Genomic DNA, 17,688 nt, shown 5'->3' on the forward strand with positions numbered 1-17,688 from the left:
TTAACCAGATGCAGAAGCCTGTGCTTGCACACGACTTAATATGAAACAATTGCAAGAATAAGCGAATCTCTGTTTTTCACTGATGAAGACCTTGTGGTATAGTAATATCCGATAAATGTCGATATCGAATGATATAAGGAAAGTATGACATCCGGTGGAAATGTGGCATTGGTGATTTCACCGACTCCAAACGAATATAACTTATCATTAAAGTGTAGAAGTTGTTGTTTAATTTCCCGAAGGCGTTAATTTGCATGTTTAATCCCCTTTCCGTAACATTGTTGTTTTATTTAGTGGTCAAATGATATCAGAAAAATGAAAACGCTTGTTGAAAATTACAAGAAAACAGTGCATGTTGAAAGTTACATGAAAACAGTGCATGTTGAAAGTTACATGAAAACAGTGCATGTTGAAAATTACAAGAAAACAGTGCAAATTGAAAATTACATGAAAACAGTGCGTGTTGAAAATAACACGAAACAGTGCATGCCAAAAATTACACGAAAACAATGCTTGTTGAAAAATTCACGAAAACAGCACTTGTTGAAAAATTCAAGAACATGAATGTGATAAGATATATTACCAAATACATTCAGTAAATAATCTGAGATATATATGGGATATAATTTTTAATAGGACACGTTTGCCACAATCCTATTGTAACGTTAATTGGAAAATTAATTAGGTTGTCGTACTCTATACTGGTATACTCAAATGATTGAGAGATGTATGAAGTTGGTTAACTAAAAGCCCATGCAGTTCAAAGCAAGAAAACAAATGTCACCTTTTTTATATTTTAAAGTGAAATTTACTGGCAGTAAGAAGTAATAGCTTTAAAAGCATCTTCCCTAACCAGGTGTCCTCATAGGGCAGACATATCGATCGTTACCGAATTGTCTAGTGAAGATTATTCAGGTAGCCGGGACACGGACCGTCATGTGGTGTAGTAAGTGTGACCTTGAAAAGGACATACATTATAGCTGTGAAAAGCATGTTGTAGACCTATTGTAAACAGTGTCCAGTGAAATAGACAAGGACGACACCACCTCAAAATGACCCTAGCTGTCTACACCGTGATAAACAGCAGACAACAGGCACGCCATTATCAGACTAAATATTGTATTATGTATGATGAAAAGGGGTTAAGGTTGAAAATGTTCATGTAATGGCAGTGTAAAGCCAAGAGATCACGTGACGGAGTTATTTTACATTTCACTGGTGCAGCCCTTTATGATATCAGAAGAAGAAACCTTTTTTCTTCAGAAAACCTTAAATGTAGATGGGTATTTGCTATTTGATATTGACCAAAATGAAATGAATAGCACAAGCACACACATACATTTGTTAACAATTGACATTCCAATGATGCCGTGTAGCGGAACTGAACTGAACTGAGCGCCGGTAACCAGGAAGCTCAAAATGGTTAGAGTGTTTGTCTAGAGTTCGAAGGAGTCATCTCTTGTTACAGACATCATTTGAAAATTTCCTTCGGTTAAAACGACTATCAATGCAGAAAAAAAAAGAAAAGAAAAAAAATGAGCAGGCATGCTATTCTTGTTTTAAACATATTACGAAGATGAGACTTTCCATTAATTACGAAACAAAAATCTACCTAAATCAGTGTAAACAAAAATAGCATTCTAATTCGGTATGTCCTACTGGAAGGCACGTCAGTATTACCGTGTCATTTATAAGCAGAACGCTTTTCGGATTTGTCTATCGCACCCCTTCGGCATTCTCCGTGTATCATTGTTAACATTCATATGCCATTTTCACAATATAGGTTCGTGTATCTCCGTGTATCCACAATATAGGTTCGTGTATCACTATTTCTTACAACCATTCCAATATTCATAAGAAGAAATAACCGTTTAATGAGTATGAATTACTTTAAGCGTCGTATCTATAGGAAGATAATGTTGAATTTTAAAATCAAACCAATATCCACATTTGCACAAAATAGTCATGTAACATACCAAAATGTTTGTCTGACCAGGTGTAGTTTTTTTTTCAAATTCCTCAATAGTTAGCTGTAGATACTGACATTTCCATGTGTGATATAACTTTGTAGTAAGATTCATCAGCGAACAATCATAAGTCTCACAGATAATCAAACCTAAAAAATAACCACGCTGTTAGGTCACACTTGTCTATTTAGATGCAATAGAATAATTTGTTTGACCTGATATGACTTTATATACGTACACTGTATAAGCACTAATTCTATTTTGACCTTGACATGCAAATGGCGGTTGTGAATAATATTGCAATCTACAAAATGACATAAAAGGAGGTATTTAATTCATGACAATGCTTCCTAAATAGGATTCTATTAACACACCTGATCATAGCCATAGTAAGAAGGCAACTAGTTAAACTGTGGAGTGTTTTTTTTCTTTAAAAATATGCATCTTTTACCTAAAACTCAGCGGTTGAACACTCTTATTCCCATGTTCAGCGTCCTTAATCGTGTCGTATAAGAACATTTTGATGCTTGAAATGCCTCCCTATCTGTCATATAGGTGTGATATTCACAACCAACATTTGCATTTCAAGGCCAAAATAGAATCAGTGTTTATACATACAAAAAGTCAAATCTGGCCAAGACACATGTGAGCATAAAGGAATGCTTATTTCATGCAATATGGTGTGATACACATGAACTAATTGTGTTCCCATGAAACATGTATTTTTCGCATGTTTTATCGAAATTTACAAAAAGCTTAATAAATTACTTGTCAACAGCAAATACCATGATTATACATGGTGCATACTAACAATTAATCAAGTAACTTCTGATAAGTTGTACCATAGCTGTAATTTATATATAGGCTTGTAAACTATCATTGAATTTGTTGTAGTTTGATGGCCCTTAAACTACTCCGTCAGCAGTGAGGCTTTTTTCAGTCGAGCCCTCGTAGGGATACGGAGCCATAACATAAAACTGTATGACCTATTACATGATGTTACCTAATGGATGATAATGGTTATGATAATTTCTTTATTGTTATTGTTGATGTAGGACAAAGACATGGTTTGCCTATTGTTTTATGAATAAACATATATTAAGATTCAGCCGTGTTCGATGCCAATTATATGCCTGGTGATTATGTGGTACCCACCCTGTTCCAATCTCGATGTGACTGGGATTTGACCTAGAGACAGAAGACGCTTTCCCTTCCGGATTGGTTTACCTTATTCGCATTGGTCTCCAATGATTATGCCGCATTTGTTTATTGATGATGTTGAAGACTTAGGGTTATATTTGTGTATCGGTTTTGTCTGTTTATGCATGCCCTATGTTATATATTTACTTAATTTGGATGTCTTTACTCTTTACCGCTTAATGTCTTGTTTCTATAGTCAAAACAATTCGTATACGGTATAGAGTATAGTTTTTCGCACCGCTTAAAATTCGTTCTAGACTATTAACATCTTGATCTGATTATATTATACATGATCCACATTATGATTGGGATTTATGATGCACTGTGTATTTGATACAATAATCAGTTGGTATTTCCATATACATTTCTTTCAGGAAATAAAGTATAAAGAGAGCACTATTATTTTGATATAAGAGAGTGGTCACTATTAAGTACAATACCAACATCCTGCAAATGTAAAGCTCAGTTGGTTAGAGCGCTGGCCACGTAATCTCGGGTGAAGATCAGAGGTGCGTGGTTCGACGCTCCCTACCCGTCTCGGTTTGCGTTTCTGGGGAAGCGAAGAAACGGGTCGGTCTGTACTGTCTTAGTTTTGTCCTTGGGACAAGACGTTTCACCATCATTGTTCTGGATAGCATGCGAAGGGACGTATGTTGTTCAGTGAGACAGTCACCAACTACTACAAGAAGACCCCTCCTCAAAATGGGGCGATAATCAAGAGGAGGCTTCCACTTCTTCCATTTAATATTCTTTTTGATATCTAATATTGAAAAGTTTGAATTATTTTAGATGTGGGTCTTTTGCACCTCCTAATTCATTTTAATTATCTTTAAATTTGTATATGTTTTGACCTATTTTGAATTTTTCTTAGAAAGACGGAACAACTGTTTGATGTCTCTAACATCGCTGACGAATAACAGAAAGACAAGATAGCTGTATGATGTCCCTAAAATTACTGACGAGTCCTACAAGGCCAAACAGCTGTATGATGTCCCTAACATCACTGACGAGTCATTGAATGACGAAAAAGCTGTATGATGTCCCTTTGATCAATGACGAGTTACAGAAAGACCAGACAGCTATATGGTGTCACTAACACCACTGGCGAGTCCTAAAAGGACGAAACAGCTGTATGGATGCAGTTTGATTCATTTTGGCTGTACTATAACTTAATTTATTTTCAAATGCGTTACTGACCAGTGTGTCTTTGAGTAATCCTTTGCGATTGCAAGTGGTAGACAATGCTGGTAGATTTTTCAAGCCTCGAGGTTTACCGTAACCTGCTTGTCTTGTTTAGTTCATTCGAATAATGACACGGTTTACAATGTACTTTTGAAATATTATATCTAAAGTTTTGAAATTGTTTGAATAGTGGTTTTTTTTTGCACATTTCCATCCCGATTTTGAAATATATTTTGACATATTTCGAGTGTTTGGTCGCTTCCTTTCATCAATACTTGTGACCCAAGCATCACTGACGAGTCCTAGAAGAACGTAGTAAGTGTATGATGCGGTTTATAATTAATCGGGGCTCTACTGCCTTAGTTTATTTCAAAAGGTGCTAATAACTGTTGTGTCTATTGCCCAATCATTGCAGTACGTAGATTTATTTTGTTTTATCAAAATATTATTTTGATTATACAATTTTTATATCGATTTTTCTTATCACGTTTGACGAAAGCAAACCATGATGCCAGACTGATGAGGGATTGTCATTTTGATGACTAAATGCGTTTTGTTGCAACATTCCGTGTCCATATTTCTGAAGAGTTTTTCTCACCTCATAGCCATTGACTAATAAAATATCATTACATTCTCAACAATACAGACTTCTTACATAAAACAAACAATAGTATTATAATAAATAAATGAAATTTTATTCAACAGTAAATAACATAACATTTTAACATCAATGACATGGTACTATATTTATGTACATATTTACAACAAACAACGTATATATATATATATATATATATATATATATAAACAAGATCTACCAACCACAAAACAGGTCTATCTATGACATACACATAGTATGTCGTTCTCAACCTTTTGAAGACATTTCAAACTGGTGTGATAGTTATGAAGATCATATGTGCCTTTCCTCGTGTTCCAAGCGTTGACCTTAACTAATCGGACTAACTCAACCTTAACTAAGTTCACATGCTCCAGATAATCTCATATAGTCTCAGGAAGCGATTCGCATGTTCACCTGATCAGTTTTAAAAACCAGATATTTCCTCGAACCATCATCCTCAAAGTACTTTGTATACAAAGACGAGCCCATTCTTTTGGAAGGCATAATTAGGGACAATACGCCTTTCGATCTTGGTCCACTTTTTCTCGGCTTCTAGTTTATCCATGAGAGGTTCCAATCTGTCCTTGTACTCAGGTACATTGTAGAGATATTCTTCCCGCATAACGATTACCACAAAGCCACCTGTATAATAAGATACCCACAATCAAAACACTTCTTATACCGACAAATGGGATAATGCCTTATTTCTAGATATTTTCTTATTTTATAACCAAAATAGAGTTCGCTATTGAGCTAACAATACATTGTAAAAATATATATCTACTGCTTAATACTGCTTGATAAAATACACTACAAAAAAACATCAATTTTATAGCTGAGGAATTCCCGACACTTACCAGATTTCACAATACGGATGATTTCATAGAGCGCTTCACACGGGATATGTCCATCTCCCATTCCTCCCGATGAGGTCACGCAATTGTAATAACCTGAATTAAAACATAACATCAACATGTTTAGATCATTTAATCTGAAATACTTTAATACACCCGAGGTAACTTTAACTATATTAGCTTCTGACATACTGTATAGGAAAGTTAGTCGACTCATATTAGTTACTCAAATACTGTACGTGGGTAAATTAGCAATACTTATTGTCTTGAGTTGTCTCCTGTATACAGATATATATACCTACCATCTTCCACCGGAAGTTTTTCTTCTGTTAGGAATTCATTTAGGAACTTTGTGTAAACATTTTTGCTCTTTGCTACTTCTAACATTCCCTCTGATGGGTCCAACGCGTGTATATCAGTGAAGCCCTGTTTAACAAGCTGCAACAAAGAATGTTAGTGTAATCATTGATAGCTTTATTAAAAATGATGGTAATCAACATTATATAAATTGGTGATATTCTTGATTATCAGAATAACTATCGGCTATGGTGAATATTATTCATGAGAGCATCGAAAATGTTGTCTTACGAAGTTAAAACGAGGTGATATTTTGACATTATCATTAATAATGTTTATAATTAGTTATATTACGAGGTAAACCATTAATCAGCATGAAAATTAAATTCAGAGTTTACAAATAGTATTTATTTTCACCAAATAAAGAAATCAGTAATGAATACAATTATTATTAGTATACATATGTATATCTGCGATGTACTTGTTTCAAATGACATTGGAGCATACAATTTGAATTGTTAACTTTACCCTAATCTGACCTGTAATGTAGTTTATAACATACCTGTTCTCCAACTGTTCCAGTTCCGGCCGCTACATCGAGAACGCGCACATTCTCTCTGTCTTTCTCGTTGAAACAGTGTGCACATGTCTCTGCGGCCATCATGGGGCCGTTATATCTCCCAGGAGCAAGATCCTAAATAAATAAATATATAAATATAAATATATGGTTAGCACATTCCATAGCGACGATAGTAACTTTATATCAACAGTAAACATTCTTTATTTATGAATAACATTCAAATACGTGTAGTTGTTTGTTTATAACCTAAGTATTCTGGATATTCAGTATCATAGTATCGTTTTACAAAATAAAATAGAATGTAAACGTATGTAAATATCGCATGAATGAGCAACCTACTAGCGATTCAAGTAATGTAAACATACAAATTATATTAATGGCAATTGTTGCATTGAAATGTAAACTGTTTGATATGAATAAAAATAAACCCAGGAAATAATTTAAATAGTTTTTAGTTTCGAATCCTTCTTCGCAGATTCCATGGAAACCAGATTGAAGTTTGATGTACATAATATGTTTTATTTACATGCAACCTCACTGTATGAAATATATTTTACCTTTTCATACTGATGGGCCCATTTGGTGTAGTACTCTTTGATTTCCTGTTTCTCCATGTTGCCATTGAAAACCTTGGCATTTACGTGGTAGGCAGTGTGATCGTCGGCGCTTAAAGTCTCCATCTTCTTCTAATAGGTCGAGTGTAGATAAATGCTTGGGACTGCGTCTGTACAAATGATTAAAAAATATATTTTTTTAAACAGTGCCTTTATACCTGTTTATCGTAGCATCATTCAAGTATACCTCTTCCATGTTCGTTTTTTAAATGTCAGATTGTTTGTACACTAAATAAAAAGCTGTACCATATTGACAAGTATCTATTACGGAAGATGTGGCTTGAATTTGATATTTAAACTGTTACCGACAAAAATCAGTAAATAATCTGTGATGTATGATATATTCAAGTCTAGTCGAACATATTTGCCGTAATCTTATTGAAACTTTAATTAAAAAATGAGGTTGTCGCACTTTAGAACCCATACAACTGTCTTAACTGACCAGCGAGTAATTGCTTGCCAATCCGTCATCAATATTTTGTAGAAAAAAATCATATTTTACATTGTTTAAACCCTCTTATTTTCAAATTGTAAACCACTCTTAATCTAAAGATACCGGTGAGTTTGGTTTTGAATATAACAAGACGATACCTATGATGGATTAACATAATATTGTAATGAATTCCTAGCCATCAATAAAAAATGAAAACCGATCTTTAAAGCTTATTGGCAACATATGTACAAAGACAAAAATGTCTGCTCTATATCTGAAAAGCATCTTCTTCAATGTACTCTAATTTTCGTTAATCAATACCTGAAGTTAAGACGTTGTGTATGACTGATGAAAAGTGAGCGGACAGTTGCCTTCTTCTGTAAAGTCGTGTAGATGTCACACTAGAGGAGTATTCTGCGTGGTGTCGGCAGGAGTTGTGAATACCTACTAGATCTGTCGGCTTTTTATAGTCTACGTTCATCCGGTTTCAACCGGTTTTGAAAATTTTATCTATTCCGACCCAACTTATGTCAAAGGAACGTTTCAAAATGTATTTTTGTGAATCTTCTTCTTTTAAAAATTAAACTACTTTTCTACATTACTTTCATGAAATTATTGGTAAAAAAGAATCAATTAAAAAAGAAAACAAACAAATAAACAAATAAAAACTGATTTTGAGATAATACTGACAGAACATTATATTTAGACTAGAATATCACCTTTTTTCATTTTTGCAATTAACTGTTTGTTTTTCGGGTGCTTTTAATTAGATTTATGCATGAAACATTGCAGATGAAAACAATATTTGAATAACAATGAGATGTTAATGTTGACACACATGTCGTATTTACTGTATCACAGATAAAGGGACTAAGTAGAACAACACAGCATGTACGCCTATACGGCGTGGAGTACGATAGTGTGAGCAGGGTCATTCATGATTGACAATGAAGTTAACTCAAGTCCAGCAGAAATATTTCGCTGCAATCTACAGTATATGGTAGGATATATATCCATGTCTGCCCCATCCACGTATACTAATTCCGTCTTCTAATGCATGCAGGAATTGTATACACATTATATTTTCTAGTTCTGAATCTAATAGCGTACGTAATTCTTAAAAAAAAACAAAAGGCTACGTCACAAAAATTCCACTAACACACATGTAAATTTATGTATGTTACAGAAGAGGAGCTTGGACTGTATGGAGCTTTGACTGTATGAAAATTGTAACAAGAAAATCATCTTACCTACCTATGTTCTCCTTAATCAATCCAACACAAATACTTCTATATCAAGTAATAGCTGCCGGCGTATTTATTTATATACAGTAAAAACGCATCTGTTACCTGTATTAACCAATCACATTGCTCAAAAAAGCCCAGCCCATTTTTACAAGTAATTCCACACATGATGTTGACTATTATACACACTCGACTGATGCAATAACGAACCTCTCCAGTCAAGGGCTGTGTGCATGTAAATCATCACATAGATCAAATAAGGATTTTGATGTATGCATAAATAACATCGATTCTTAAACGTTTAATGACTTGATACTAAATATGATTTTTGTAACAAGCCGAATCATGCATCATCTTATTGTCTGTCTTTGATCAAGCCTCTAAATATTACACGCTGAATAGAACGGGTATTGCCAATTAATTGGTTAACATCACAGAGCGCCATTTGTTGCTAATTTTGACATAGATAAACAGCGTTAAAATACAAATTAATTTTTGTTAAAGGCAGAGTAGCTAAATTTGCTAATCCTAGCATCTATTCTAAAAAACACTTGCCAACGAACTGAGAAATTTAATGCAAGACAACAGCATAATCGTGCAATATCACCAACATTTTGTAAGTCACAAGTGAACGGTTTTAAAATATTTATAAATATTTCTAGTATGAATTACCACATATCATGTTCAACACCAATCTGCGATTATTTCATCCCTCCCAACAAATAATCCCCCACATTTCTATCTACAATTGTGTAAGTTGCGAATGAAAAATTGAAATCGCGATCGGGTTGAGAATTTATAACGTTTCCTCTAATTTCTGAACACGTCCTGTTTGTATTGACTGAGGGTTCGTCTCTCTTAAGTAACAAAAAAATTTTTTAAAAAATTCCCTATTTCTAATGTGCAAGTCAGAGTTGAGAAATTATACCGAGACTCATAGATGAGAATATATAATTGCTTCTCCAGGGCACATTCAGCTCGTATCCTGCTCAACTCTATTTAAAATGTTCTATTCCAGACAACACAGGAATGCCCCCATTTTTATGCAAATGTGAAAGTCTTTGTAAAGGTTACGTTAAAAGTAATGGCTGACGTTCTGTTTATATCTCTGTTACCTGTGTTAACCAATCACATAGTCCAAAAAAGCCCGACTCATTTTTACAACTAATACCACACACTTGACTGATGAAATAACATAAGAAGGGTTGAGAATCTATAACGTTTCCACTAAGTTCTGGAACTCGTCTTATGTTTATTGGTATAACCTTTTTTTCTATTCGTCAAGCCCAGATAACAAAATGATCTACATATTTGTTTCTTTACAATTTTGCAAGTCAGAGTTGAGAATTAATACCGCGATATAGTTGGGAATATATAATTTTCCTGTTGTGTAAATTCAGCTCGTGTCCTGTCCGTTTAAACTTTTCTCTCCCTGTCAACATAGGAATGCCCCCCCCCCCCCCCCCCCCCCCCCCCCCCTCCCGCTTGAACAAATCTGAGTCATAGTAGAGGCTTTGTAATGGTTACATATTATGTCCCTCGCAGTCGCTAGTGACATTGAATATTTACACAGCGTTAAAGTAAAAGTAAAGTTAAGGTAACATATAAGTTGTTGATAATGCAGGAAAGGATGTGTAGAATAGAGCAGTGTTTTAATTTTATGAGTTGGGGTCATGATGACCTATTTCCTGAGATTATTGGTATATGAACGAAGACATTGCTGTTTGTAAAATAGTGAGTTTGAAAATGATATTATATAATGCAAATAATAATTTGGTACACGTGTGTGTGATTTATCACCCTTTAGAAGTAGTGTAAAACATGTAAAAGTTAGAAGTTGGATATTAATAGAGTATATGATAAATATTCTTTAAACATAAGTTGCTTCATACAACTAGATGCAGTTGCCACTAATATAATAGGATGAGTTCATGAATAACGCGAATAGATGTAGGTGTTAAATGTATGGTAAATGTCGAATGACCTCTTAATTAGGACTGAAATATGCTGATAAAGACATGTTCTGTGAAAAATGATTATATGATTGTATTCTATATTGATAAAGCCGTATGTATTTACTTAATTTGGAAGGTTATATCTACAAACAAAATGTATACAACTCAGGTGTAATACAGTACTGATTTCTGCAACTTTCACAATTCATCCCTTTTATCACCATAGTCATTATCAAGTTCATCTCTACATGCTCTGTAAGTTTTATATATAACCATTATAAGGGATTTAAAGGAATGAATGTTTCAGGGATTGTATAACATTTTTGTGTGTTTCGGATTTTAAGGATACCCAGCACATTAATCCAATTGGTTGTGCTAGAGTTATACCCCTTGAATTTCTTGAAAAAATCAGTATCAGAAATAGATGAATATGATCAATATAGGTTGTTGAAATTATCTTTAATGAATTACTAAGAACTTAAGAATTATGATACTTTTTATTTTAGGGGTGGCTATACATTGGCATGGTGATGTAAAATATAAACACTATATTCACCTGCATATCGATCTGCCCATGGAATGCATTGTAGACATTTGCGAGATCCAGTCAACTTTGTGTAAAGTGCCTGTGGCAGTTGACCACTTCCAATAAATATCCATTTTCTGTTGGTTTAACTCCTTATCCGGAATAAAACTGAAATGAAAATTAATACTAATTATTAATGATTCTGTATACCAGTTCACAGGATTGTACAAACGACACGCAAGATATTAACACATTTCAAAACAAATTTAGAGTTTGATATAGTAGACCCAAACTGAATTAAACTGTAATACACTTTTTTATTATCCCTCTAGGGATACTAAGGGCCTAAAGTGGTGATATAGGGCGATCAAAAGGCCCCAAATAATTAAAAGAAATATCAAAACCCCATTCCTTGGTAAAATTTGGTCTGTACGTTGTTCATGTGAATGAATAATGATTTTAAAAATGAAATTGACCTTCATTCAATGTCACAAAAATGAATTATGCTACATAATGAAATGAGACTTTTCCTTTCAGCATTGAAAGTAAATTAATAGTTATGTGGTTTTTCGTCACAGAAGAGAATTTTTTTCATTAGCGTACTTCGTCTACTGGGGCACCTGCGAAAACGGTTTAATCGAAAATAGCATCGTCGAATTTTCAAAATTAACCATGGAATAAAAAAGTGCAACTTTTATCATTGTTTGATGGATTATAACAATTTATCATCCAGTATGTCCAGTGTTATTCAACGTTACAAATATAACGTCACCATGGTTACACGTTAACAGTTGGACAATTGGGTTTCATAGGGTTATATAGTAATATCTGCATACAAATGCAAATACCGGTAAAGGTTTCTACTTAAGAAAATAAGTAGATGCAATGGTATCGACCTTCACCTTCCTAAGACTAACCTCGACGGTTGTAATATTGTTCCTACACAAATATATGAAAACGTTTGTTGACAGTCCCCTTATCAGGAGATAGCTTGAAGATACTCGCAAACACAGATAATTTCTAGTATACTCTCCATTAGTTCAACCTGTTGTCTTAATCTAACTGTAATAATATTTCTTCTTTTTAAATTCTATTTTCATTTAAGGATTAATGTCATCATAGTTTTTCATTTCGAGATTTTTATTCTGACTTTTTTTTTTCTCTTTCTGTTTGTTTTTCTTTGTCTTTTGTTGTCTAAATTTAATTGTGTCTCATTCTTATTTACACAAAACGAAACGGTTTTTAACTCATCACATCACTCTAATAATCTATTTTCATATCATTTTATAACATTAGCTAATTTTAATTTTATTGTATATGATCACTTTTTATTCGATTTTATTGGGTTTCGAGACGAACCCTTGGTATTATCGTTATCGTAGGTACCTTTATGGGACTCTATTGTCACATGGCCTATCACACACGTGGTCTACTGATTTACTTCAGGTTACGATTACCGAATTTATACATCAGTAACGCCTCATAATAGATAATACAGTCTATCTTATTTAAATTGAAAATGGAGCATATTTACTTGACCTAAGAGTTTTATTTCATGTTTAAAATAAGGTCCTTTAATTCGTTTAATTTATTAATTGATATAGATATTGATATCTAAAACAAAAGTTGGTTAGTCATCGGAATACTTTAGTACTTGAGTACCTGTTCTTGATCTCATAGCTAAAGATAGCCAAAATGTTTTTCAGACATTTTATAATGTTGAAACTACATTTACTATGCAGTTGTTTGGTTATCAATCTTTCTATTAAGTTATTAATGTATTTGAATGTAAATGTTGTTCATTGAAAGTGCAACAAATCACTGAATAATTGTCAAATATGATCATATATTAAACGAAGAAATTGATATTCAACAGGGGATCTTAATTTTGTGTCATTTTGTCAAAATACTTTAAAGTTAATGTTCTTTTTTTTTATTAAGCCATCAGAACAAATTCAGATTCGTGACAAACATAATTCAAATAGACATAGCCTTGACACAAAAAACATGAGCGAATTCTTGGCGCTGGCCCAAAATGTAGTCTTGACATGCGAATCTGTCACCAAATATACAACACCGCATTTAGCAAAAATACCACGCAACTATGATGTGGTAAGGGAGGGATAAGGAAAACAACAACATTATTGCATCATTGCGCTTACAACAAAGCCTTATCGGATATTGTACAATATTTCCAGCTGTTAATATTCTGAGCATATTCAAGATAAGTCGTGTGTAAATAATTGAAAGGTCTCGGGTTAGTCACCAGCGCTAAAGCAGTATTATATGAGTTGCGAGAGGGAATACTCATCTATATCAATGACTGCCGACCACAGTCAGTTATTTACGTTCGATCAATTGGCTTTGTGTTGTAAGAAACCTACTTTTTGCATGCAGCGTGTTTCCATTTATTTCGCAATTATTAGAAACCCGCATTCTGCAAAACACCATAACTTTATGTTATATTTACATTACATATAATTTGCCATAAAAATCATTGCTAAGTTAAAAGTAAGAAAACACATTTTATTAGCTCCATACTCAACCATATTTAATCTGATAGAGGCAGTGTTGTGCGTCACCTGAGCTTATATACCGGTGCTCACTAACGCCACCTAGCGACATGTCTAGTGACGATAAACGTCACTGGTCGGCCGGGTTATCTAATTATAGAATTTCTGTCTCAAAGTGCAATGGGCAATAGTCGAGATGGACGATACACGCACTTCACTTTGTGATATTTTGATTGCAGGTTACATTGATAAAGATGATGTGGTCAGCAACATTCAGATAAAATAAATCTTGACCTTAATTATATATATTTTTATCATAGAATAGCTGGACATTTTGTACAACACGTCATTACAAGCATGTTAACTAGATCTGTTAAACAAATATATGCACCTACCGTATTTACACAGATTATTTATTTTTGTAATGTTTTAAAGACATTCTTCAAAGTTCTATATGGATTTGTATTCAATCTAAGTTACGTTTTATGGAAGCATAGAGGTTTTGGTAGATTTGCTATCGTCGGTATATCAGATCCCAACATATAAGCTAGTTAAAACACAAGGATTAATAATCTTACAGTAGCTTGATAAGTTTATATATATATATATATATATATATATTAATTCTAAAACCTACATAATTAGTCTTATTGTTTTTCTTGATACACTGAGACAGTTTTGTCGTTTTGACAAAGGAATAATTATATTTACACAGTTTATTTATACGTTTAGGTAGACCAACGTAATATTTTCGAAAAGTGACAAGCAAAATATATACATGTACATGCTTTTAAATAAATTGTCCAAGAAATGCGAGATGAAATTTGTGAACATTTTATTTCTATACATGATATATTTATATTACTGCATATACTTTCTCTGCATAATATGTAATACTGCATATAATGCTGCATAACAACTATACTTTGCTTTTGGAATATTAAAAAATGTGTCCAATAAGGCAATCAACGATTCCAAAATAATGCATATAAGACTGTATCATACATGTGTTTTGTCTTTTTACGACTCGTCATTGTTGCTATAGGGCCTCCAGAAAATCCAGAAGGGAGATTTGAAGCATCAAAATTTGCCTGATAAAAACTATCTACTACGTACGTATACAGCTGTATGTGTGAATAGTCTGAGCACATGCCACCGTTCATTATTAAAAAAACAACACAGAAAACACTTTCCAAATGCCGGAGCAAAACAGAAAATATTACATACTTCTACGGTTGTTAAATTTTGTCTGCTAGTTTACAATCTAGAAATGTTTAAATAAGGTAATTAAATATTTATCATCCACCAGTAATATTGTTGACCAGCTGATTGATACTTATGACTTTTCTCTTGTTCTTATATTTTCTATTTTGCAATGACGGAAATTAAGAGACCTATTTATGATACGATAGTTGTTATGTATCTCATATGATAATATATATCTATTATATTTACAAAATACTGTGTATTGTTCAGGGAGAGAGTTAGTGTAAACTACGCCTGTTGCCCAATTCGCTTTGTTCTGCGCAATGAAATATTCTGAAATGTCAAATCTAAGGTGACTTAATTTAAGTACACCAAAAATAATCAAGGGTTTTTGTTGTGCTGTTTATACATGTTTGGTTAATGAAGATGATCTGTAATTGGTACAAATATCGTTGGAAGTATGTTTGACATCAAGATATGAACAAGTATGAGGGTTAATAAGTTTTGAAATAGTTATTGGCTAACATTGAACTATTCAGCACTGAAAAACCAGATGTTTCAACCAGGCATGTACCTTATTCATCAGTATTTATATTTGTATATAATATCGAGTGAACAATTTCCTTACGGCAAAGGTATCTATTATCACTCTTCGTGGAAGGTAATTTTGCTATTAAAACATCTGGCTTACCCATGCATGTAAATAAATGCAAGAATACTTACCGGTGATCCATTTGTTATAAGTTAATTAGAAGAATAAACGAACACAAAATCCAATATATTGAAACGTTCCAAAGACCATTTTATGTGTCGTACTTGAACGAATCATTTTTGACAATGCAGTCATATCTAGGAACGTTTTTTAAGGTAAATAATAACATTTTGTGTACGAATATTTTTGATATCTTGCATTCAAATCAAATTGCATCTGCAATTGTTTTATGGTGTAATTTTTCAAAACCAATATTATATATAGCATAATTATATACCTACCTGAATGAGCTTTGCCAATTCTCCGTTCACTTCCATTAATTTATTTTGAAATTCAGCTTACTCTGTTTTAGTTTCAATTTAGATACTAACTTTTGTGAAATTTTCAATGTTTTTCCCCCTTAATTTCAATAACCATTGCTTCCAAAATTGCTGAATTAATATTCTCGGTAATGATATTAAAAAACAGATGTTTCTAAGAAGATACATGATAATTATTACTGAAACATAGAACGATAACATACAATCACATTCCTTCTAAATTTATAATCATCTTGTAGCTCTATACGTGTGTGTTGAGCACAAGCTAATTGTATGAAAAGGAAGATAACAACTTGTTTACGGTATTTATACACAATGCTATCAGCGCCATCTGTGAGACTTAAATAGTAACAAAGTCCAGAAGGGTAGATATCATACGGTCAGATTTGAATATTGTATTACTTCCCGAAAGACAGAGATTTATTGCTCAGGTAACTCAACAGCTGTCTATCGATTGTATTGCTATGGAAATTTATTGACCACAGACATCATGTCAATTGATAACACATATAGCTTCATGTAAAAACATATGTCTATCACACACAAACTGTCATATGTACTCACAGCAAACATATGTCTATCACAAACAAACTCTCATATGTACTCACAGCAAACGTATGTCTATCACACACAAACTCTCATATGCAATTACAACAAAACTATTTTAATCACACAGACGTCACACGTATGAAGACAACTACCATCAATCTGTCTTGTGAACAAACTTACAGTAAAGTAATACCATACACATTCACCACACAAATGTATAGACCAACTAATCTCTCTTTCGGACATATATGCAGCTTACGACAACACACATCTATACATCTATATGACACACAGTCAATTACTATATATATATATCAATCTATATCACACACAGTCAATTACTACATATCTATCTATATCACACACAGTCAATTACTACATATCTGTCTATATCACACACAGTCAATTACTACATATCTATATATATCACACACAGTCAGTTACTACATATCTGTCTATATCACACACAGTCAGTTACTACATATCTATATATCTATATCACACACAGTCAATTACTACATATCTGTCTATATCACACACAGTCAATTACAACATATCTATCAATATCACACACATTCAGTTACTGCATATCTATCTATATCACACACAGTCAATTACTACATATCTATCTATATCACACACAGTCAATTACTATATCTATATCTATATCACACACAATCAGTTACTATATATATATCTATATCACACACAGTCAATTACTACATATATATCTATATCACACACAGTCAATTACTACATATCTACCTATATCACACACATTCAGTTACTATATATATATCTATATCACACACAATCAATTACTATATATATATATCTATATCACACACAGTCAATTACTACATATATATCTATATCACACACAGTCAATTACTACATATATATCTATATCACACACA

At 33.1% G+C, this 17,688-nt stretch overlaps 1 protein-coding gene across 2 annotated transcripts; it reads right to left on the minus strand.

Moving 5' to 3' along the window:
- Positions 1 to 5,092: 5,092 nt before the first annotated feature.
- On the minus strand, positions 5,093 to 16,354 carry LOC117339412 (methyltransferase-like protein 27). Of its 2 annotated transcripts, XM_033900981.1 has the most exons (7): positions 16,184 to 16,354; positions 11,502 to 11,639; positions 7,257 to 7,423; positions 6,682 to 6,813; positions 6,125 to 6,260; positions 5,826 to 5,918; positions 5,093 to 5,610 (listed from the first exon to the last, which is right to left on the minus strand). In XM_033900981.1, exons 3-7 carry the CDS (start codon positions 7,377 to 7,379, stop codon positions 5,426 to 5,428), a joined length of 669 nt encoding a protein of 222 aa, XP_033756872.1. In that variant the 5' UTR covers positions 7,380 to 7,423; positions 11,502 to 11,639; positions 16,184 to 16,354; the 3' UTR covers positions 5,093 to 5,425. The 2 variants fall into 2 exon arrangements, with proteins under 2 accessions (XP_033756872.1, XP_033756874.1); XM_033900983.1 differs by lacking the exons at positions 11,502 to 11,639; positions 16,184 to 16,354 and adding an exon at positions 8,068 to 8,336.
- Between the last annotated feature and the right edge of the window lie 1,334 nt (positions 16,355 to 17,688).

The sequence above is a fragment of the Pecten maximus genome, chromosome 12 (assembly GCF_902652985.1).
Source record: "Pecten maximus chromosome 12, xPecMax1.1, whole genome shotgun sequence".
Taxonomy (NCBI): domain Eukaryota; kingdom Metazoa; phylum Mollusca; class Bivalvia; order Pectinida; family Pectinidae; genus Pecten; species Pecten maximus.